This window comes from Sparus aurata, chromosome 4 (genome assembly GCF_900880675.1).
Source record: "Sparus aurata chromosome 4, fSpaAur1.1, whole genome shotgun sequence".
In the NCBI taxonomy this organism is placed as follows: domain Eukaryota; kingdom Metazoa; phylum Chordata; class Actinopteri; order Spariformes; family Sparidae; genus Sparus; species Sparus aurata.
The window spans coordinates 38,993,871-39,017,100 of NC_044190.1; the positions used below are offsets into that span (position 1 = coordinate 38,993,871).

Sequence of the window (23,230 nt, forward strand, 5' to 3'; positions counted from 1 at the left end):
ATATAAACAAACAGAGACATAAGAACAGGAGACGTGATGAGGCTGAGAGGTAAAACAATAAGAGCAATTAGAAGATTACAAGCAGCAACGATTACTGTCAAATATCAACTGGTGACACTGAAAGTCAGATTTTATTCTTTAAGATACTTAAACAAATGATCAACATATTAAACAGTGTTGACATAAATCAATCAAACACTTGAACAGCCTTTTCTTTTCACCTCAAGCTGCTTAAAGATGCAACAGAAACAGATTCCTACATCTTGTAAACACAAACAACCTCAGTCGTCCGACCAAGATTAATACAAATATAATTCTATTGAAGCTTTGTTTGATATTTGCGATCTGTCTCTGTATGTTTTTACATTCTGTTATAACTGTGAGGTAAGACCATAGATTTAGATTCATGGATAAAACCCCTTTGAGATGAGACTTTTTTTTTTCTTTTTTAATGGTATAATTTTTTAGTATTTATAAGAAACAAATAAATATGGAGGCCCAAATCAAAATATAGCCTTTATGTAAAAAATAAATCAATACATTTATGACATACATAATAATCATTATGATACATTTTGTTATTGTAATGTCATAATTTTGATTTATCTCATAATTGGATGATTTCATATTTGTGATTTATAATTTTTATCTGAATCTTTGACTTTATGTCTCATATTTATGACTTTATCTTTTTTGTAACTCATGACTTTATATCTATCTTTTTGTGACTTTGTCTCATATTTAAGACTTTTTCTCAAAATAAATTTTTTTTTAAAATGTCATTAGGACTTTTTGTTTCATAATTCCTATTTTTTATACCATAATTATATTACCTTCCAAATTAAATTATACATAAATTAAGTCATTATCAATATTTCATCCCGATTTTTTTCTCACAATTTTTTTCATGTCATAATTATTAATAAAAAAATTAGACCATAATTTCTATGTTGATCTAATAATTTCTATTTGTATCTGATAATTTAAAGACTTTTTCATTAAATGAAATTTGATTAAATTAAATAATTATTGTTTACAAACCCCGCCCACCGGTGACGTCAGCGCTGGCGGAGGACGGGATACTGGGAGAGCCGGAAGAAGCGTCGCGGAGGGAGAGAGCCGAGATCCAGCAGAGCCCAGAGAACTGATCTCCATCAGAGCTGGAGGTGTGAACGGGCTCAACATCCACCAGGGGGATCGTAGAATCAGAGTCGAGCCTGCGGGTCGGAGCTGTGTTCGTGGACGGACGGTGAGTGTGAACACCTCGGAGCGGGACGTCGGGAAAATGTCTACCTGTGCCGCCGAGCGCGCGCTGAGTCAGTTAACCAGTCCAGCAGGCATGTTAGCTTTAGCATGCTAGCTAACTGGAAAACTGGAACAGGAAATGCCAGAGCCAGGCACACACACACACACACACACACACAGTATTCTGACTCTGGAGCTGATATAAACGCAGTTGCGGCTCCTCGTCGTTCATCTTTACATCCCGACGTGTCCACGGATCCATTTCCGAGGTGTTCATCCTGCCTCCTGAGCCTGTCTGCGGGTGAGAACAGACGGATAATTGTCTCAGTTTAACCGTCTAATTAACTGCGTTTCATCCTCGCATATGATCGTCTTTAATTCTTTGACCTGACCCACTTCGATTGAAGCGAACTAACCGACATTAACGTTAGCTAGGGCGACGTCACACGAGCTAACTTCACGGAAATCACGTTAACGCATCGGGATAACTTCTCCTCGCTGCTCCCTGGAGATCAGACTCATGAACACTGAGTAACTGAACCTTTCCTCCTCAGAAAGACTTAAAGTCTGATGAGGGTTTGGATGTGAGCAGCAGAAGGGTGTGGTTGTGTTGTAGGAGACACCTCAGCCATGTAACACACACTGAAAGTTTGGACTTGTCAGGCTGCTTCCTGGTCTCAGGACGCCTCCTGGTCTCAGGACGCCTCCCGGTCTCAGGACGCCTCCTGGTCCTCCTCCTGAGGTGCATGGAGCCACGTCTCCTGCCCCCTCTGATTCAACACAGATGGGGACTGACCACACAGCGCTGAGTCAGGAATTAAGATTAGTACAGGAGGCTTTTGTTCTAGTCAGATGGCAGATCACCCGAGATCACCCAGAACCAGCAGGACGGTAAACATCATGTAGCTGTGCAGCATCTCTGACTCAGAACCGGACCAGAACACTGGACCCTCACAGATCAGCCTGTAAATCCTCTGATGTTCAGCAAGATGGAAACTTTCTTTTGTTTGTTTTAGAGATCAAAATGCAGATAAATATGTGGGTTTAAATTATTATTATTAAACCCAGTGGAGTTACTGTTTCGGTGCACTGATGTTTTATAGACACTTAAGTTGAACCACATTTGAAGGATTACTGCGTATCAATATTGAAGTCTTTTACCTCCCGATATTGGCTTCAGCCCCACAGGTCCAGGATCTGTCGGGCTCCACAGGTTGGTGTACTTTAGTGTGCGAGCAGGATTTGTGACTGAAGTCTCGAGCAGTTCATCTTCTCTTGGTTGAGTCTTTCGTTGAGGAAGTCGAATCACAGCCGTGATTTGAGTCGACATATCTGTTAATCACCAGCTATTTTCATTAATATTCAATCGTCAAAATGATTCCAGCTTCTTTAATCTGATTATTTTCTGGTTTCTTTCCTCCTCTGTGACAGTGAACTGAACATTTTTGGGCTTTAAGGAACATATTTTTTACCATTTTCTGACATTTTATAGGTTGAACCACTGGAAAATAATTGACCAACAATAAAAATAATTGTTAGTTGCAGCTCTTCCCACATGCCTTCATGTCTTTTTAGTTGTTGGTTACTGTAAACTGTAATGGATTGTCTTTTGCCAGTTTACATCATCACAGCTCTACATGTGATTATTACTGCAGTAAATATTAAAACATTAAAACATTTTACTGAATGGTTCCCCCTCTGAATTCTTCCTGAGGAACTGATCTCTCTGCCTGTTTGAATTCTGTTTGTCTCAAGTCGACGTTCTTTGTGTTTCAGTGTGAGTTGCTCTAAACATGTGGAAGGCAGCAGCAGGACAGTCGGTCAATGTGGCTGTAAATGACGAGGCAGACGACTGGGAGACTGACCCGGACTTTGAGGTATGTTTCACTCGTCTGTTTCCCTTTTAGTTCTCCTCGCTGCACTTCTAAAGTTCAACTCCATCCTTTATTCTCCTCGGTGCCATGTTTTTTCTAGAATGACGTATCGGAGAAGGAGCAGCGCTGGGGGGCCAAGACGGTGTCGGGCTCCGGACACCAGGAGCACATAGAGTAAGCAGAGGAAGCAATTCATGTTCCCTCTTGTATTAAATTCAGCGTAGAAAGCGCTAAAACGTGTGACCTGACTCTGTCCTCCCTCGGCACAGCATCCACCGGCTGCGTGAGACGGTGTCGACGGAGCACACCAGCCTGAAGCAGAAGGAGTTGGAGACCATGCCCAAAGCCTCGCACGGATACGGAGGAAAATTTGGAGTTCAGCAAGACCGCATGGACAAGGTAAGAGAGACCACAAGACACGTGGATCTGTATCTGCCTCTAAATGGTCCTCACAGGGAGATTATTCTGAAAATGTCCAGAATAAACTTTAAAATTTTACTTTGTGTATCATGACTGAGGATGCACTGATCAGTTGGTGAATGTCAGTATCAACCTTTATTCTCATTGTTGACTGACATCAGCCGATCAGCAGATAAGATGACTCTCACTGATGTTGATCTGTTGCATTACAACACCTCGTGACATCTGTCAGTTTGTGAGGCTGTATTTCCTTAATTCTTTTGTCATTGAGTAAGTGGTTGTGTAGCCGGATAAAATAAAGTTTAAAGCAGTTTATTTCCAAAAAAGGATATTTGTTGTGTAAAATAAGGGTATATTAAAGGTTGCTTCCTGGATTTGTTTGACTGCTAATTCTGTTTCAAAGTTTTCACAGTTTTCGTTGATGTTAAAGTGATTGACAACATTCATGTCAGATAACAAACTTTTTTTTTAAACTTATCTCAAGCAGGTCAAAATAAATATTTTATACCAGCAGCAAATCCAGTTTTTGACATATCATCCTTTGAACCTCACGCTGAATGTTGTGAGCATGAAGAGCAGCGACTGTGTTTGTTTGTTAGCCTGTTGATGCTAAATGACTTAAGACATTCAGTTATTGAATTTCAATGAAGATTTCTTGGTCTACCTGGCAACAACACGAGTTATTAATAAAAACAAAGGGCCCATAATTGCTCCCCTGAAACGGGAACATCCCAAATCATTTAGTTAAATCCACATTTGAAGAAGGATCCTGTCAGCCGGAGGTCCTTTACAGATGTCTCTGTACACAGCAGTCTCTGTAAACTGTCTGTTGATATAATACAAGTTTGTGTGTTTTTAGAAAGTGAGACCTGAAAGCAGGAAAACTGGTTTGTTAACAAGCTTGAGTTTCATAATAAAGCATTTCTTCACATTCTGACGTCCTTATCCATCATCATCTGCACACTCGGTGTCGTGTAATGACACCTATATTTCTCCCAGACGAGGTTATATTAGATTGTAGCGCTCATTGTTGACTGTTACTGATCTCTGGATCAATAACGTGTGCAGCAGTTCATCACCGCACCCTTGACTCTAATGTAATGTACCCTCTGTTCACTTCATTCTGCAAACAGGTGCACTATGGTACAGTGAGTTCTCTATAGCTGATACACGGACGGACAGATTAAATCTCATCCTGCTGTTTTCTTTAAGGTGTGAAACCAGTTCTGCTGTCCTCGTGGTCTTTTCCTGCAGCTGTTTCTAAATATAAACCAGCTTGTTAGATCCGGTCTGTAATTCTAAAACATCTCCCAGTTGTAGATTTTCATTTTTTCAAAGAGGGCTCTCTTTAAAAATCTATGAAACCAACATTTTCACAAACCTAAATCACTTGCAAGTCCGTCGAGCCTTTGCAGCCGGTTCTCTAATGTTCCTCTGTGTGTGCATGTGTGTGTGCATGTGTGTGTTTGTGAGAACAGGCTGAGTCAGATGTGACCGTTTCACACTCGATAATCTTTCCTGGCAAGCAGCTCCATCCATCCACACCTTTCTCTCTCTGGGCTGTGTGGTCGCTGCAGCGTGAATGTGATGACCGAGCACTGTTTACACCACACTGATGAGTCAGGTGTCACCACCACCAACCGCTGGCCGTGTTTCCAGCTGTGTTGCTCTTTTCCTGACCCTTCCCCTCCTCAGATGCTCCCTCGCTGCTCTTTTTTATGTTCTGAAGTTGTCTTTTTTTTGTCTGTGTGTTTGCTGACAGTCTGCTGTGGGTCACGACTATCAGAGCAAGTTGTCCAAGCACTGCTCCCAGACGGATACCTCCAAGGGCTTTGGAGGGAAGTTTGGAGTGCAGGCTGACCGCGTTGACCAGGTATTTCCTGTCCTGTCCACAACTTGCAGTAACAACGACGTATATAACTGATGTCAAACAGGTTTTCTGTTGATGCATTAAATGTTAAAGAAGCAACTCACAGCTGGACTGAGACTGTTTTAGAAAATGTTGTTGCAGAAGTGATTGTGTTGACTCTTCCTCTCTCATCCAGTCAGCTGTTGGGTTCGAGTACGCTGGGAAGACGGAGAAACACGCCTCGCAGAAAGGTGACGTCACAAACCTGATTTCTTGCACGTTTGCTTTAGAGGTCACCTGTGTTATGATTGTCAGACTTCTCTGAATGAATATACGTCGACATTAATCCAGGACATGGAGCTGACCTCCTCATTCAGCTGACACATTAGAAATGAATGTTCATGTTTTTATTAGCCTGTTCGGTTTTGATTAGCTTCCTAAATTGCCTGCAGGAGACACATTTTAGAAGCACCAACAGTTTGATGAACATCTGGCTGGTGGCCAGCTGCACCATGTGTGCTGCTGTTGTCTGATCAGAGGCTGGCTGATCTGGGCTCTGCCAGGATGTCACTGCACAGACGCACCACGGCTGGAAGCTGTGTTCATGTTGTTGGCTAGTGAAGCTGCTGTTTTGTATTTGCTTTACAGCCTTACCGTACTGAACAGTGCAGTTTGTTAGTGTTATGTTAGTCAAATGTTTTACTTTTTATTACATTGCATTTAGTGTTGAATTGTTTCCCTTCTGCCTCTCAGTGAGGACGATTAAAGCTAAAATTCAACAGTCTTAATACATCTGATGTGATTGAATGCAGCTGAAACAAAACTACTCTTAACACTTACACTCTGCACTGTGTACAGTGTGAACGGCGAGTCCACTCTGGCTTCTTGGCTTTTGTTTTTTTGAAGCTGCGATCTCATGAGCTCATTCTGTCATCACCTTTGTGTTGCTTCATCCCCTCCAGAGTTGCACAGGAGTGCTGCACATTTGCCCAATTCCAATGGTTCCTCAGTGGTGTCACTAAGGAACAACACTGCAGATATTTCTCTTTTTAAGTCGCAGCGTATCTCTTTAAAAGGACCGTTCATCCCAAAAATCAAAAATGCATTCATCCAGATCCTTTTAGTGAGCTTTGGAGATACGAGCCTGGGATTGGTTTGCGTTCTCTCCAGTATAGTTGAGCTGCATGGAACCAAAAAAACAACAGTTGCGTCTCTTTTCAGAAAACATGACCGGGTTGCTCCTGATAGTCCACAGACCTGGTCCACTTACTCGTAGACGAGAGGCTGGCTAACTTTTACAACATCCTGGACTGTCATGAGCCAAGAGCCTGTAGTCTGTGATGCAGGTTTTAATCAGCCTGTGGATTATCTTTAGTAACCCGGTCATGATTTCTGGGAAGAGACACTACTGTTAAGTTTTTCTAAATGTAATTTTCTGGTGCCGTCTGGCTCCATGACTGGAGAGGACACAGGGATCTCTACAGCTGATCGCAGCTCACAGCAAAACAATCTCAGTGTATAAATGGCACTAAATGGACGAGGAACAATATGTATTATTGTTTTTGGGGTGAACAGGATTTAAGAATAGCATAACAGGGGTTTGTGATGATGATGACAGCTGACATCTAATAAATATTATGGGGTTTTTTTTGGAATTGGGCTGCTTTGTGATCGCTTCCTCACCCTGACCTTTGACCCTTGCAACCCCCCTTGCTTTGCTGTGTAGACTACTCCACTGGGTTTGGGGGGCGTTACGGCGTGCAGGCAGATCGTGTCGACCAGAGCGCGGTGGGCTTCGATTACCAGGGCAAAACCGAGAAACACGAGTCCCAGAAAGGTTTGTTTAGATCTCCTGACGTGCAGAATTCCCATTAACCTGGAGGGTATGGAGAAATGTGGATACACACACACACACACACACACACACACACACACACACCTCTACAGCTGAGTGCAGGTCCTGACAGATCATGTTATTTTGCATTTCTTCCTCGTCCTTCATTCCTCAGCCTGCTTGTGTAAGGTTGCAAACGCAGCTTTGTTTTTTTTAAACCCTCAGTTGTGTGTGTGTGTGTGTGTGTGTGGCGTGATGTTTCTTTGCTTCAGTGTCAAATAAAATACTTTTATATATCGTGTGTAAGATATGACACACACACTTCGTCTGCCTCAGAGGACGTTAATGTCTCTGAAGTCTTACAAGATGTAGGAGGCCATTTCCTCTCTGAAACACTCTGCTTTCATGTCCCTGCTTCCTCCTCGTCTCAGGTTTCAGGTGATTGACTCAGAGTTGCTGGTTTGTGGCTTCAGCCCGACCCGGCTGGTTCTCCGGGGGAGTGGGAGAGTTTAAAGCAGTATTCTTTTTCCTTTTAAACATGCCCTTTGTTGTGAAGGCATCAGTTTTCTTCCAGTTCACTTAGTCTCTTTTTTTTCTCCTTAAGAATGCAGATATACGACTGAAATATGCTCAGAAGTTTTATTCAGTATTTCAGAGAGATGATAATGAGCTCTTAGTTTATGTCTCATGTAAAATGCAGTTTAATAGAAGAAACATGTGACTTTAAAGCCTTTTAGATGAACTATACTGAGTCATAATGAATATACGAAATATTATATCTTTATTAAAGTTGAATCTCATTGTCTGTCTCCGGTTTTCGTTGCAGGGGGAGAAAAATATTTGGTGGTGAAAGACTCATGGGTCATGTTACATCTCTTCCTGACTTAACTTTGTGTTTTCCTCTCCCTCCTCTGCTTCGGACGTCTGCAGATTATGCCAAGGGCTTTGGCGGCAAGTTTGGTGTCGAGACCGACAAGGTGGACAAGAGCGCTGTGGGCTTCGAGTACCAGGGCAAAACTGAGAGGCACGAGTCACAGAAAGGTTGGTGTCATCACATCACATCAAATCACATCACACTGTATTATGTAATATATGTGCTGTGATATCTAATATTCCTGAGAAAAGTTTGATAGCGATCTCAAAAACGTTTGAATGCTCGCTGGAGGTTTTCTTAAACCTTTTTCAGAGAAGAGTTAGTGCACTGATTGAGAGAGGAGTTGTAACGTAGCGAACGGTTAACTGAAAAAACTACTCGATGAATTGAAGAGACAAACATAGCAGCAGATTAGCAGTGGTGATCACTCCACGCAGACCTGATGTGTCCTCCATCACATCAGTACACAGACAGACAGAGAAGTCATCTTTCCATCAGGTTTTCTAAATTGTTTCCGGCTGTTGGAGGTTCGACTGGAGAGTCTCCTCATGAGTGAAACAGTAGTGACTGAAATAAACAGTCACTCACTTTGTGTTTTGCTGATTTTCTTGTGTGTCAGTTAAAATGTGTGATACGTTCTGACGCCTGGCTGTAGTCTATATTCAGGTGTGGTTAGCTCTGATCCCTGAACGCTCTGCTGACGTGTTATCGGACGGTCACACCTTCATGTGTGTCCGGACTCGTCTGGACTCTGTTGCAACACAGCAGAGCAGCCTCACCTCTAGCTTCTTGTCTGACTGACTTTTACTGCCTGTTGGCCAACAGCAGCTTGTAAATATGGGCCGCTGTCGAAGGCGCAGGTGAACTCAGCAATTCCCACAATGCACCGGGCTGCGTTTGCATGTGTGATGTAGGCTGTGATAACCGGGTCACGTGCTCTGATAACAGAACCAGACTTTTTAATGCTCCAGTGATAACACGACCCGTTCATAAGGAACACAGTTGTTAAGTCCTGCATATGAATACAGGGCGAGGATTTATCTCAGATGACTCAATAATGATAATTACCTGTTTTCCTCGGTCGTTACTGATAAGATAATCAACAGTTTATTAAAAAGACATTTCTAACTTGTGGTTTATGCTGATTGTAGAGTAATATAGGCTCAGCTGTAGTGAGCACTGATGGATGAGGTAATATTTCACAGATCTAATGAGGTTTGTAACTCTCTCTGAATCCTTGTGGAACATGTATCACACATTACAATCATGTCGTCCTCCTTCATTGTCTTCTCTGTTTGTTGGCGGATCGTGAACCGACTTTAAAGGTGCTTACCGCCACGTTCTGTGGATGCTGTGCTTGTTGGTCAATTAAGAAACTTGTCTTCGTATTATTGGATCCATTTATCAGCTGATAATATAAATGAATATCTGTAACAGTTTTGTAGGACACAGTTGTATGATTTTATTGATCCTTGGATGAAATCAGGACCCAGAATCATGTTCGGGTGTTGACGTCTGATTCTTCTGTGTGTTCTGTTTGTCTGCAGACTACGTTAAAGGCTTCGGGGGAAAGTTCGGCGTGCAGACGGACAGACAGGATAAATCGGCGCTGGGATGGGACCACCAGGAGAAACTGCAGCTCCACGAGTCCCAGAAAGGTACTGGTTCTGATTTCTGTGGTTTTTAGGGAAGAAGCAAAAAATCTACAGTTACAGGGACAGAAAGTCAAACCTCCAGGCTGATGATGTCAGATCTGATCGTTTCAGTGTCCAGGGGAAAATCCACTCCAGTTAAACACAAATCACCTCCAGCTGAGGCGCGTCTGGTTTATACTCGACTTGATGAAACGGTCTTTGTCTTCTCTATTGTAAATAAATTAGATTTCGTCAGAAAAGTATTATAATTTATGGCTGAAGATGAATAAAAACTGGATATTTGTCCTGTTAAGAAGCACATCAAACCCTTCATTTGGGGGGAATTTCCACCAAACTTCAGCATTTATAAGTTGTCTGCTTTGAGTTTAGCAAACAATGTGTGTTCACTGTAAAACCCTTCTTCCTCCTCGGCCCCGCTCTTCAGCTCTGATGTGGTCTGATTGTGGCTTTGGATGTGGTCGTTCAGAGGTTTACAACTTCCTCAAACTGTTGGTGAGAAACGGTTCAGATTGAGGAAGTGAAACCACAGCTCAGATTTAGATTTGCATGTCTGCTGGAGCTGCTGTCATTCAGCGTAAATAAGGTCAGTCGTATAATAAAGTTACACTTCTGTCTCACCAGCATCTGAAATCTAGAAGAAAAAACCCTTTTATCCTGTGAAAAACATTCTTAAAGCTGTTGAAAGCCTCTCTGAAGGTCGAACAGTGAGCTCTGCAACTTTCTAACTTCCTGAAGCTCGTTATCAGTCAGCAAAGGTCAGTTTGTACAGTGACTGAACGGAGGACTGAACACAGCGTGCTTTCAGAGAAGTGACGAGACGAGGAAAAAATACATTTTGATTCAGTTTTGAGAGAGAAGAAATGAGCCGCAGGTCGTTTATCTGAAGGAATTACCCATAAATCACAGCGCTGTCATGTGTAGCACAGGGTTGCCATGGGTTACCAAGCCCTTAAACTTCAAAACAAAAAGAAGATTATCCTAATAATATTTGGTTAATTTCATTATTCCGTACTGCAAAACATCTTGAGGATATATTTTCTCCTGAAATTGATTCTTCACTCAAATCAAAAATTAACAAGCTGAAAAATATTATGGAACTCATTTTGTTTCTATCAGAGCTGAAAAGATTCCAGGTTACCGTTACAGTTCGCTGTGTAGCACCGCTGATTATTTCTGTTTCACAAACTACTTGCTGTTAAATGAATTAAAGTAATATTGATGAGCTCTGATGTTAATGATCACGATCACTCTGCTGATCTGCTGCAGTGACAGATTTTACAATTTATGCAATACAAACTGTAATTTCTCAAAAAGGAAATCAATTCTTTGTTAATTTAAGAAACATGTCTTACTTTATCATCTGGATGTTACTAATGCACTTAAAACAAAAGTGATTTAACGAAAATTACTTCATCACTCACCAGAATAATCGATAGAATACTCGATTACCAAAGTGATCGATGGCTGCTGCCCCGGTTTGTTTTGTGTTGATGTGTTCTTCTGTTTTTAGTTGTTGTATGTTTTAAAACGCAAAAAATAAGTCACGAACCCACAAATGGAAAGTGAAATGTCACAAACGGTTTAGTCCACACGGGCTCAGGGTTTGAGAGATTATGGGGACGCTGGGATCAGGACGACAAACGCAGCAAAGCATCCGGTTAATAAATGTCACAAGAGGAGGCCGGTAAAGAAATGAGCCAGGTAAAGAGAGCAGGTACAGCGAGGCTGGGAAGAAGGATGAGGGAGGAGCTCAGAGGTCACGGTAGAGCTGTGACCTCTGACCTCGATCATGTTGAGAGAACTCTGCAGTGACTCTGACCACAAGAATTCAACATCATGTAAAGTAGAACAGAGAAGCACGACGCGTCTCCTTCATGTCACTGAACCTGCTCGGTGTGTCATTGTCTCTATATGTTTGTCTATTTATATGTGTGTGTGTGTGGTTTTCTGTCCACATATATGCGTATGTGTGTGTGTGTGTGTGTGTGTGTGTGTGTGTGTTGTGTTGTGTTGCAGACTATAAGCGTGGGTTTGGAGGGCGGTATGGGGTAGAGGTGGAGAAGCAGGACCAGTGTGCCCTGGGCTATGAGCACAAGGAGAGCCTGGCCAAGCACGAGTCCCAGAAAGGCACAGATACCCCAGAACACAACCACCTCCCCCACCTCCCCCACCTCCCATCACAGCCCCCCCCCCCCACAATCCTCACCCACATGCTTCCTCACAGCCTGACACTCCGTCCTTCACTCCCTCCTCCTCCTCATCCTCAGCAATGGCTGTTTTCCTTTAAAGTGAAGGACCCCCTCCTGTCACACACCCTCCACCTCTGCAGCACCAACCAGTTAACATGAACACTGCAGACGAGCTCTTTCACCTGAATCACCACAGACTCACCTGCCTCTGCTGGCATCTCACTGAATCTTCTGCCTCACACTCACTGGAGGTGGACGGGATTCTGTTAGATAGAAAAATGTAGATTTTTACAAACTTAAATGTCTCGGCCAATCAGAACAAGCTACGATTTATTATGTAAAGTTCAAAGCTGAGGATCAAAGTTCATACTCGATTTTGTAAGCACACCTCAAGGCTGTGAACCAATCATAATGTTTGTTTACAATAACTAACCAGGTAGAAAACTCCTACATCAACTTATATATCATTTAATGTTCGTTGTTCTTCATCTAAAATGTTTGTTTGCGGTTTTAATAACACTTTAATAATAACACCTTCATTAATGTTAACTTTGGAGACCTCATTAACCTCTCAGACAACAGATTAAATAAAACACAGGTCAGGTTAGAGCTGCAACAATTAATCAACAAGTGGTTAACTTTTAAATTAATGACCAGCTATTTTTGATAATCGATGAATCAGTTTGAGTCATTTTTAGATCTCGGCTTCTTAAATGTGAATATTTTCTGGTTTCTGGTCTCGTCTTGGCGTTTAGGAAACAGCTAAACAACAAATCGATTAATTGAGAAAATAATCAGCAGGTTAATTAATCAATGAAAATTATTATTAGTTGAAGCCAAACTTGAGTTCACACAGAAGCAGCAGAGAGATGTTGCTGTTATTAAAGATGATGACAAAGCAACACAGTCCAGAATGAACAAACAAAATATATAAGAATAATATAACATAATATATAATAATAGAAATGATAAAAATGTCTGTTGTTATTTGGGTGAAATGTCTCTTTTCCTTTTTAAATTGGAGAGAAATCAGTTTTTATTTGACTTTATAAACTTGAGTCTTGATGATCCTCCCTGTTGACGGATCTCAGTTCAGTCTGTGGTACGTCTGTGTTCTTCTGTGCTGGTCAGGTGTGGAAACTTTCTGTTCCCGGCCTTTTTTTCGCTCTTATTTTGTATTTATTTGTAACGATGCGCTGATCGCTCCCTGCTGCAAACAGCTTGTTTTGGGTCAGTGTGATGTTAATCAGTGTGCTGCACAGGAAGGTATCTGCAGACATGTAGACGTCCTCCTGTGGCCCGGCCCGGCCCGGCCCGTACGTTACTGATGGAGCAGTATTTATCTTTGACTGTCCATCACCTCGGCCCTGATCATCTCCCCTGCTGTCTGTAGCTGTTTGTTTGCTTCTGCATTTGTTTTGTGCATGAAGTCGTCCGACCACAGCGGCCTCCTGCTGTGAGCTCGCAGACGTGGCTGATCTTCAAGCAGAGATTGAGCCAAGATGGCTGCTTCACCCCACGCGTCTGCCTCCTGTTATGTTCAGACTCTCCTGTCCGTCCTCCGGCTGTCTCTGTCTGCGCTCAGTTTATTTTGTTCCTCCTCTCTACAGGTTTGCATGAGCTCATCAGCCCCCAGCAGCTCGTCTCAGTCTATCAGTTCCTGAAACCAACCACAGTCTGCTTCATCTGAACTTCAGCAGACCTGAGAAGCTTCTGATACTGAAGCTTGAAGGTCCGCTGTGAGAAACAGGTTCTGGTGATCCCGACTGTGGTTGAGTCATTGATGTGAAACAGAAACTTAAAATATTCTTTCCTCCTGTTTGTTACCAGATTATTCTAAAGGATTTGGAGGGAAATTTGGAGTCCAGAATGATCGCATGGATAAGGTAAGGAGTGTTTCGTGTGTTTGAATGTGTGAAGTGATGTGGAGAGCTTTCTCACGTCTTTGTCTCCGGTGTCGACAGAGTGCCGGGACCTTTGATGACGTGGCGAAGCCGACCTCCTCTTACCAGAAAACCAAACCTGTGGAGGCTGGTGAGTTTGTGAACATCAGCTGTGTTTCCGTCAGAGTTTAAAGCAACGTGTGGACTCATTTCTTTATCCTCCGACTCTCCACTCGTCAGCCGGCAGCAGCACAGGAAGCATCAAGGCCCGCTTCGAGAACATCGCCAAGCAGAAGGAGGAGGAGGACAGGAAGAGGGCCGAGGAGGAGCGAGCGCGTCGACAGGCCAAGGAGAAGCAGGAGCAGGAGGAGGCGCGCCGTAAGATGGAGGAGAAGGCCCCCTCTCCCGTCCCTGCTGCTGCTGCCAGTCCCAGTCCCACTCCCAGCCCGACTCCTCCGGTCCAGCCAGCGGCTGCAGCGACATTCCAGGTGAGTCCTGCTGGGTGTTACTGCAGGGTTCATAAAGTGCTGAATTTTGGATAAAGTTATTGAAACTCCTCGAATAAATCACCTGTTCAGGTGATCAGCTCAGCCAGGTTCTACACGCTGCCACGTCCACAGACAGAAGTTTGTATGTTTTCCTTTCGGTTTGTCTACGTCCTGTAGAAGATCACAAGACATCATTTTGGTTGTTTGTAGCACAATAATGTTTGATTTAATGTGATGACGTAGAATAAGTACTTCAAGTGTGTATGTATAAACATGTGCACATTATCACAGCTGTTAGGTGCTGAAAAAGCTTGAAAATGCTTAAATGACTGAACTGAACTCAAGAGAAGGTGAAGGAATGCTTCTGCTATACATCTGTGTTGTTGGCTCAAAGCTACAAAATGTATATAATATTATATATATTTCAGGTGGAGGTGCAAAGAATTTTATTCTCCAAGACATTGTCATAGAAGCAAAACGATGCAGCTACAGGTGCAAACATTGGATGATTATTGCAGTTTGATGAAACATAAAACCTTTAGTATGATAATCAAACATTAGTTGGGTTGATGTGAACATCTGACTGGATGAATGTTTTATGTTCCTGTCTGGTCGCTGCAGGTGACACCAGACAATCACTGTTCATTGATCCAGTTCCAATAATATAAAAATGAAATCTGATAAATTTATCTATAGTTTGCTACATTTCTCCTCCCTGTACTTTAGAGTTATTAAAAACATGATAAAAGATGATCAAAAAGTATTAAATTAAAGCTCCGTCCTTGATAACGATCACATCTTAATAATCAGATAAAGGACAATATAAAGTCTAGCCTCCTGTTTCAGTATGTTGTTAATATACAACATGTTTCCTGCTCCTCAGTCTCTTAATGCATGATCAGTTCTCAGTTCTGCTGCTGACTCTGTGATTTTAGCTTCACTTGGTGTTTAAACTAAGCTGGTAATAAACTGAATCTGTGAACTGATTAACATGTAAAGTTTATTCTGTTCCATCGGTGTTGATGATCAGACGACGATGTTGCTAAAACAGATTGTGTTTGTCTCGTCAGAATGCTGAGGACGTGTCGCACGACGCTGCGGAGGAGAACGGAGAGCCGCTGTACGAGATGGAGCCACAGACCCAGTACGCTCCGCAGGAGGACCGGGACCGGGACCGGGACCAGGACCAGGACCAGGACCAGGACCTGTACCAGACCCCCGCAGAGACCACAGCAGGAGGTGAAGCCCTGCTTTTATTTGTGACCGTTGATGTTTCTGATTGATGAATTAACTCGTCAGGGTTAATGATGGAGGAGATTGATCAGTTAATCTTTCCAGCTGTACACCTGCTGACATCATCAGAGATTCAGAGCTCACAGAACAGATTTCAAGAATACAGTTCAACTTTATTGTCCACAAAGGTGAAATTTAAATTTACACTCAGTTTGTTGGTACAACTAGTGAAACTAACACAGAGTGAGACATCAGTCCTGTAATAACACCTGAAGATGAGCTGCAACATAAATGATCCTTCAGGTGAATCAAGAAATCTCTAAAACTGTTTCAACAGTAACTGAACAGTCCGTCTGTCGAGTCTTTACTAACGGTCGTTCTGTTGCAGACGGGCAGCAGTACGATTACGGCGAGGACCTCGGGGTGACGGCGGTGGCTCTGTACGACTACCAAGCAGGTGAGGCTGAAGAGTCGCTCCCTTGCTCTCGTGCACCAAATGACAAAAATCACCACTTTAACAGACAGAACGGTTTTGTCTGAAAAGGTCGAGTGTCCCAATTTCTGAATGACTTTAATCAAAATCCTTAAACTCACCTGAAATCCAGAACTTTCCCAGTTCAGTTCATGGATGTCAAAACTTCTACTAAATTCCTGGGTCTCAGTGAAGTTTGGCCCTCGGAGCTACATTTCAGCATTTTAGTGATTCTTTAGATGAAGTGTGTTCAGAGCCTCAACTCTTCCTCACTGGATCTGGTTAAAATTTAAAAACACGCCACAATGCTGTGAACCAATCATAATGTTTGTTTACAATAACTTACCAGGTAGAAAACTCCTGCATCAACTTATATATCATTAAATGTTCGCTGTTCTTCATCTAAAATGTTTGTTTGCTGTTTTAATAACACCTTCATTAATGTTCATTAACCTCTCAGACAACAGATTGAAGAAAATGCAAACGATAAGTGGCTAACTTTTATATTAATGACCAACTATTTTGATAATCAGATGGATTGAAAACCTTGAAATCAACACAGAACAAAAATCTACTAAATGTAACATCACAGCCGAAGAAAAGTACGATTTAAAACTGTTAAACAAATGAAGGAGGAATAAAACATCTTTGGATGTTTTCATTTTAAATGATCTTCAGTCAAAATTACCCTAAAAGTGGGTTTTTCAGCTTTAAAGCAACAGTTAACAACACATGTAGCACATGACCTCCTGTTATGTGTCTGACTGTCATCACTCAGCAACACGTATTCAAATAAATGATTGGTGCCAAGTTTCCTCAGCGTCTCTTTGATGTTCAGGACAAATTTCAACCCAATCCAGTGAAAAATAAGAGATGGGTGAAGTTCAGATTATAAAGAATCACTAAAAGGCTGAAATAAAACTCCAAAGTTCAAATGCTTGTTTATGTTGCAGCTTTGGGATCCTGTTGGGTCAAATTCATTTAAAAAAAGTTTCAACAAGATTCTTTTTTTGAAGAAAGTCCATGAATATGAACCGTGAGGAGGTAACTGATTAATGTTCTGTTGACTGACTAATGGAATTATTGGCTCATCTCTTCAGCTCTATAAATACCTCGTGCTCCTTCGTCACCTCTTTGTCTTCACGTTTCAGCCGGCGACGACGAGATATCCTTCGACCCCGATGACATCATCACCAACATCGAGATGATCGACGAAGGTTGGTGGCGAGGCGTGTGCAGAGGCGCCTACGGCCTTTTCCCGGCCAACTACGTGGAGGTTCGACAATGATGACGCCGCGCTGAGACGACCTGTGTCCCCGTCCTTGTGCAAAAAAAAAAAAAAAAAAAAAAGTGGGAGGAGACGAATCTTCTTCTTTCCACTCTTCGGTCTTTTCTCTGTTCACCTCATCTGCTTCGACACTGTGAGACGTCCTCAGGTCTCCCAGCTCGCTTTCTGTTGCTCCTTTCTTCCATCCCGTCGCTTCAGAGTCCAAGTTTGTTTCCCTGTGTGCAGCAGAGAACAGGATGAGTTGTAGAAGAGAAGAAACAGAACTCATCGTCTGGGCTTAAAGGTGCTATATGTAAGAATGTGCCACCTGCTAAATTCAGACTCCAAACTAACTGGACTTTCTTGCATCTAACTCAAATATTAACGTCATGATTAATGTTGTTATTAGCCCCCTTTAAGCTATCGCTACATCGCCAATGTTAGCATCAGCCTGTGTTTACTTACACACTTCTCGTCTTTGCTGCAGAACGCAGGCGGTTAAAAGACGCCGTCATGAGACAGGATGGGCCAAAGCTAGCTGGTTAGCATGCTAACTTCTGTAGCCGTCTCTGCAGCACAAGACATAAAGCTTCAAGTTATTTCTCCATATTCTGTTGATAATTTTCGGCATGTTTTAAACTAGAATTCTTACATAAAGCTCCTTTAAAACAGGCACACATTCTTTGTATTAGTGAAAGCTGCAGAGTGCAGCGCGGCTGTTCAGGCCTCGCTGACTCCTGTGTTACATTTTGAAGCTTGTTGTTTTTACAGAAACAATATTGGAGCTCACATGGTGTTGATCAGGTATCGCTGCTTCTTTAATTCTCACCAAAGACCAGAGTAATGACAGCAACGAGCTGAACATGTGTCTCAAACAAGTCTTGTGCGCTGGGCTCAGGGTGCTCACTGCGACGTAGCTCAACCTTAATGTCAGCAGGGGAGTTTAAACTTTGGATTATAATGTATATTGATGGATAGATAAATACTTTCAGTGCAGCGAGTGTGGACCAAAAAGCTGATGAACCTCTTTTTGCTTCCTGGTCCGTCAAGTTTAAATTCCCCTCGATTCTCGGTGGGAAACTGAACGTCCGTTAGACTTTAAATCGTGGTTGGAATCCTTTTCCTGAATGCTTGCATCAGTCTTAAGGTTGATTTGATAAATGATCAATAATCAGGTTTGCTCCTTTACTGATGTTTAAATTGTTCGCAGAATATCGGGGCCATAATATCAAAGACTTTATCTCCACTGTGGCAAATCACAAGCTAAACAAAAGCACTACAGCTCATAGTATTATTTGAATCATGGTTAGGATCGTGTACAGAGAGATCTGATTTATGACGCTTTGACAAATAAGAGATTTGAAAACATATTTTTGTCCCCCGTCGCTGTGGTTTTTCTTTGGATGTGTATTTGTGTCTTTCTGCCGTGAATGCTCGGAGGGTTTTTGTGTCATAAGATGTCGACGTGAGCGAACATCCTCATCACGACCAAACGAGTGAGTGACCTTTAGAAATGGGTTTGAATTCTCGGCCTGCGGAGACGGACAGCTGGCTGCTGTTGAGGGAAGACGCTGCGGTGAATTCTCCAAACACTAATTAATTATTTCTACCAGACGGCAGCTCGTCTGTGGATCGCAGTAGTGTAGCTTAAACAGTGTGTGTGTGTGTGTGTGTTTGAGAGAGCGTGTGTGTGTGTGTGTGTGTGTGTGTGCGTGTGTGTGTGTGTGAGGGCTTTCATTAAATCCATCTTTGGGGTTTTATAATAAAAAAGTGACCTTTTCAAATGCATTATTTTTATCTGTACCTCTGTTGGCTTGAGTCACATCATTACCTGCTTGTTCTTTTTTTTTAGTTTCAATAAATAAACTATGAACGATGAGCTGACGTCCTGTTTTTTGTTCCTCCAGCTGATCATCAACAGAACTCTTTGTTTTTGTCGAGCTGTGATTTCCTGGATTACAGATGAACTTTAAAGATCTATAAAAACATCGAGCCAAACTTTCATCACTCAGAAATTCGACTGCTTATCAAACTGAGCTTCAGTTATTAACATCGACAACATTTGCAACTTTTAAAACATTTTTTATTAATTTTTAAAAGGTTTTCAGTTTTATTAATCTGATAAATTAATCTGATTTTAATTTGACTATTACTTTTTTTTAATCCCAAGATCTTTCATAATTTAATCATTTTCCTGTAATCTTTGTTTTTATCTGCTGTCGATTCTTTTCTGTGAAGCAGCCTCATTAAATCGCTGTATCAATAAAATTATATTTATCTTAAAGGGAAAACAGGAAAACATCTGAAGACATTTCATGTATTTACATGTCATGTCAATATCTTTATTTTTGACAATTCTTACTTCACTAACTATTTGACTATATTTATCTTTCACATTATTCTCGTTTAATGTCTCTGTGCTGTTGGAAGTTTCTATTTTTGAATATTTGGAATAAAAAATAACTTTAACTGGTTAAACTGAAGTGTGACAGTAACATTAACACGCCTGGCCAGATGAGGGCGCCACAACTAAAGATTAAAACATTTAAACTAACCTGACAGATGAAGCTAATTTAAATTCTCCTACAACATGAAGGTGGTGTTTCTACTGTCTGAGACTTTATAAACTTCATCCTTTTACTCCACTCCAGTTAAGAATGACATGATGTACTGAACAGCTGTAGATAGTCGTTACACTGCAGGTTGAGATGTGACATTAAATACAAACTTCTATCAGTTTTGCATCAAAATCAAATTAGCTCAATTAGAATCGAATGTTATAATTGAAGAGTCTACATGGATGGACATATGGACAGACTGTTATAAGGGAATTAGAGGTCAGCTGTGGAAAGAATGTGACTGGAAAGAAGAAGATCCGACTTTTTAAAACTCCCTTTATCATTTCTTCATATGTGAAAAACCCCAATGTGACATCATGTTGGCGAAAATGCGGAAATATTGGAGACACCACACACATTTCTGGGATTGTTGAGTGATACAAGGATTCTGGAGACAGATGTTACTCTAGAACTGATGTTGCTTTTGTTGGGAGCGACAATAATGTGACGAGCGAAACATACTGAGGATTCTTTTATTAGTAGCAAAGAAAATGATCACAGTGAACTGGAGGTCACTGAAACATGAAGACACGATGGAGCGAATGACGGCCAGTCTGCAGCTGACTGTGGACACTTCTGTGCAGAGATGAACTTGTATTTCAGAGCACCTGGTGTTTGACGGACGGGATGATGTGATGGAATACTGCTGGGAAGAGATGCCGACCTACATTCCTCTCTGGAAAATCTTGCGTAGCCACTATCTGCAGATATAATGCTCCTCTTACTATTATTGTATTATACTGCCTGTCACTCATTGTTGTTATATGAAGTCATGTGTCAGGAAATGTTTTGTAAAATGATGTAAAAAATATTAATTAGCTCCACTTATAAGGAGCATGAACATGTTTGTTTAATTCAAATGTTACTCAGTACTCAGTTATGATTTTTTGTAACATGGTTGACAGCAAAGTACAAATAAAACAGACTTGAAAAAACAAGAATGATGTAATGATGTAATTAGTTACTTCCACCCCTGATAACTACAGTGGTAGTTATCAATAACAATCATAAATATTATAAAAATAATCAATAACAACGAGAGACTGAGCTGGTTTACTGAGATCTGATTGGTGGACACAGCAGAGCATCACATTTATTAATCCACTGAGTCTCTCTGAAGTTATTGATCAAATCGATCTGAACCTCTAACAGACGGCTGCACGCACAGAGAGGCAGAACACAAATAATCCATAATAATAATAATAATAATAATAATAATAATGATAATAATAATAATAGATCCACCTGCAGCGACGGCCTCCTGACAGCGTGGAGTCTGTGAGCCGAGGCAATTGTCTTCATGAACTTCACAGAGACGCGTGTTTGACGTCTGGTGTTTCTTTAAACTTATATTTTTATAATCTTTATTATTGTTACTGATATATTCAACACTGTGACTATTAACTTCTTTCCCACATATTTGATCTGTGGTATTTTTACTGCACAACATTCTTCTGTATAAGAAATTGACGCTGATGTCAGATCGTGCACTTTCTCATTTTGAGTCGATCAGTTTGACTTCTAGAGCTCCTGATGTTCACCTGGAGGGTTCTGCTACAAACCAGGAGCTGCTGGAGCTTGTTTTTATTTACGTGATTAAAATGTTGATTTCATTATACAAAACTAAACTTTTCCTCCTGAGTGACAACTTTAACTTAATGGTGAAGAGAGTAAATATATACACAGTGCTGTGAAAAAGTATTTGCCCCCTTACAGATTTATTTTGTTTTAGCTTTTTTGTCACACTTACATGTTTCAGATCATTAAACACATTTTAATATCAGACAAAAATAACCTGAGAAAATACAAAATGCAGTTTTTAAATGATGATTTCATTTATCAAGTGAAAAAAGCGATCCAAGCCAGCCTGACCCTGTGTGAAAAAGTAACTGCCCCCCATGTTAATTCATGAATTATCTGTGATTTACAACATTTTTTGGAAAGCTGAGTCCAATTTCACTCGATCCACCCGGACCTGATTGCTGCCACACCTGTAGAATCAGGAAATCACTTTAACAGAACCTCTCTGACAACATGAAGTCAGCTAAAATATCTCAGAAAGCAACAAATCATTCCCCGATCCAAAGAAATTCAAGAACAGATGAGAAACAAAGTCATTGACATCTATCAGTCTGAAACACAGGGAGAGCCATTATCCACAACTGGAGAAAACATGGAACAGTGGTGAAACATCCAAGAGCACATCGACAACTCATCCAGGAGGTCACAGAAGCCTGAACAACATCTAAAGCCCTGCAGGCCTCATCTGAGTGATTCAACAATCTGTGGGAGAGTTCAAAGGTGAAAACCACCGCTGAGCAAAAACAACACAAAGACCCGTCTCACATTTACCATAAAACATCTTAATGATCCTCAAGACTTTTGGGAAAAAACATTCTGTGGACTGACGAGACAAAAGTGGAACTTTATGGAAGGTGTGCGTCCTGTTACATCTGGCCTAAAACTAACACAGCATTTCAGAACAACTTGCCGCGATCGATGGAACCATGAATTCTGCACGCTACCAGAAATCCTGAAGGAGAATGTGCGGCCGTCAGTTCGTGACCTAAAGCTCAAGCTCACTTAGGTTCTGCAGCAGGACGATGATCCAAAGCACACAAGCAAGTCTCTGAATGCCTCAAAAAAAACAAAAACAAAAACAACAAACAATAAATGAAATCATCATTTAAAAACTGCATTTTGTATTTTCTCAGGTTATCTTTGTCTGATATTAAAATGTGTTTGATGATCTGAAACATGTCAGTGTGACAAAAAAGCTAAAACAAAAGGAATCTGTAACAGGGGGCAAATACTTTTTCACAGCACTTTGTTTTGTACTGCAGTTTTTTTGTTTGTTTTATGATTACATATGCAAATAAGGCGAATTACATATTTGCCAAGTTGAAAACATGTTGAGTTAAGAAATCAGCAGCGTCTCCTCTGAACATCAGTGATCGTCTGAACCTGGATGAAGAGAAGCTTTTGTCTAGTGGACCTGACGATGAAGATGAAGGTGACGAAGATGAAGGTGATGATGATGATGATGATGATGATGATGACGATGACGTCTCCTCCTCTGGAACATCTGTCTCAGCAGCAGGTTTCACGTCTGGCAAATAACCACAAATCCAAAGATTACACTCACAGAAACGAGACTGATTACAGAAGAATGAAGATTTATTTCTGAGTGCTGGAGCGAGCTGGAGAACGACAGCCTGACGGATACATCGATAGTTTAAAATTAATATATCAGTTTATTATAATAAACATTTTGTTAACTTGAAACACAGGGGAGAGCCATTATCCACAACTGGAGAAAACATGGAACA

General features: G+C 41.3%; 1 protein-coding gene and 1 long non-coding RNA gene across 6 annotated transcripts; one reads left to right on the plus strand and one right to left on the minus strand.

Annotated features, from left to right (window-relative positions):
• Nucleotides 1-1,060: 1,060 nt before the first annotated feature.
• On the plus strand, nt 1,061-19,162 carry cttn (cortactin). 5 transcript variants are annotated; one of them, XM_030413342.1, is made up of 16 exons: nt 1,062-1,249; nt 3,022-3,122; nt 3,220-3,293; nt 3,389-3,518; nt 5,302-5,412; nt 5,585-5,639; nt 7,115-7,225; nt 8,153-8,263; nt 9,644-9,754; nt 11,768-11,878; nt 13,771-13,826; nt 13,905-13,974; nt 14,064-14,311; nt 15,382-15,550; nt 15,933-16,001; nt 17,168-19,162. In XM_030413342.1, the coding sequence occupies exons 2-16, from the start codon at nt 3,039-3,041 to the stop codon at nt 17,302-17,304; spliced, it is 1,647 nt and encodes a 548-aa protein (XP_030269202.1). In that variant the 5' UTR covers nt 1,062-1,249; nt 3,022-3,038; the 3' UTR covers nt 17,305-19,162. The 5 variants fall into 5 exon arrangements, with proteins under 5 accessions (XP_030269206.1, XP_030269202.1, XP_030269207.1 ...); XM_030413343.1 differs by lacking the exon at nt 1,062-1,249 and adding an exon at nt 1,298-1,546; XM_030413346.1 differs by lacking the exon at nt 7,115-7,225 and having other exon boundaries at nt 1,061-1,249.
• A 3,144-nt stretch (nt 19,163-22,306) lies between these two features.
• Nucleotides 22,307-23,107, minus strand: LOC115580607 (uncharacterized). Its single transcript, XR_003983882.1, has 2 exons — nt 22,791-23,107; nt 22,307-22,538 (listed from the first exon to the last, which is right to left on the minus strand). It is a non-coding gene; the product is annotated as an uncharacterized LOC115580607 (long non-coding RNA).
• Nucleotides 23,108-23,230: the final 123 nt, after the last annotated feature.

Excerpts from the sequence above, each read along its gene's own strand:
- cttn (XM_030413342.1), top strand. The coding sequence starts at position 3,039 with ATGTGGAAGGCAGCAGCAGGACAGTCGGTCAATGTGGCTGTAAATGAC. Across the intron at positions 5,640-7,114 it reads GAAACACGCCTCGCAGAAAG|ACTACTCCACTGGGTTTGGG; the intron begins GTGACGTCACAA and ends TTTGCTGTGTAG. Across the intron at positions 7,226-8,152 it reads GAAACACGAGTCCCAGAAAG|ATTATGCCAAGGGCTTTGGC; the intron begins GTTTGTTTAGAT and ends GGACGTCTGCAG.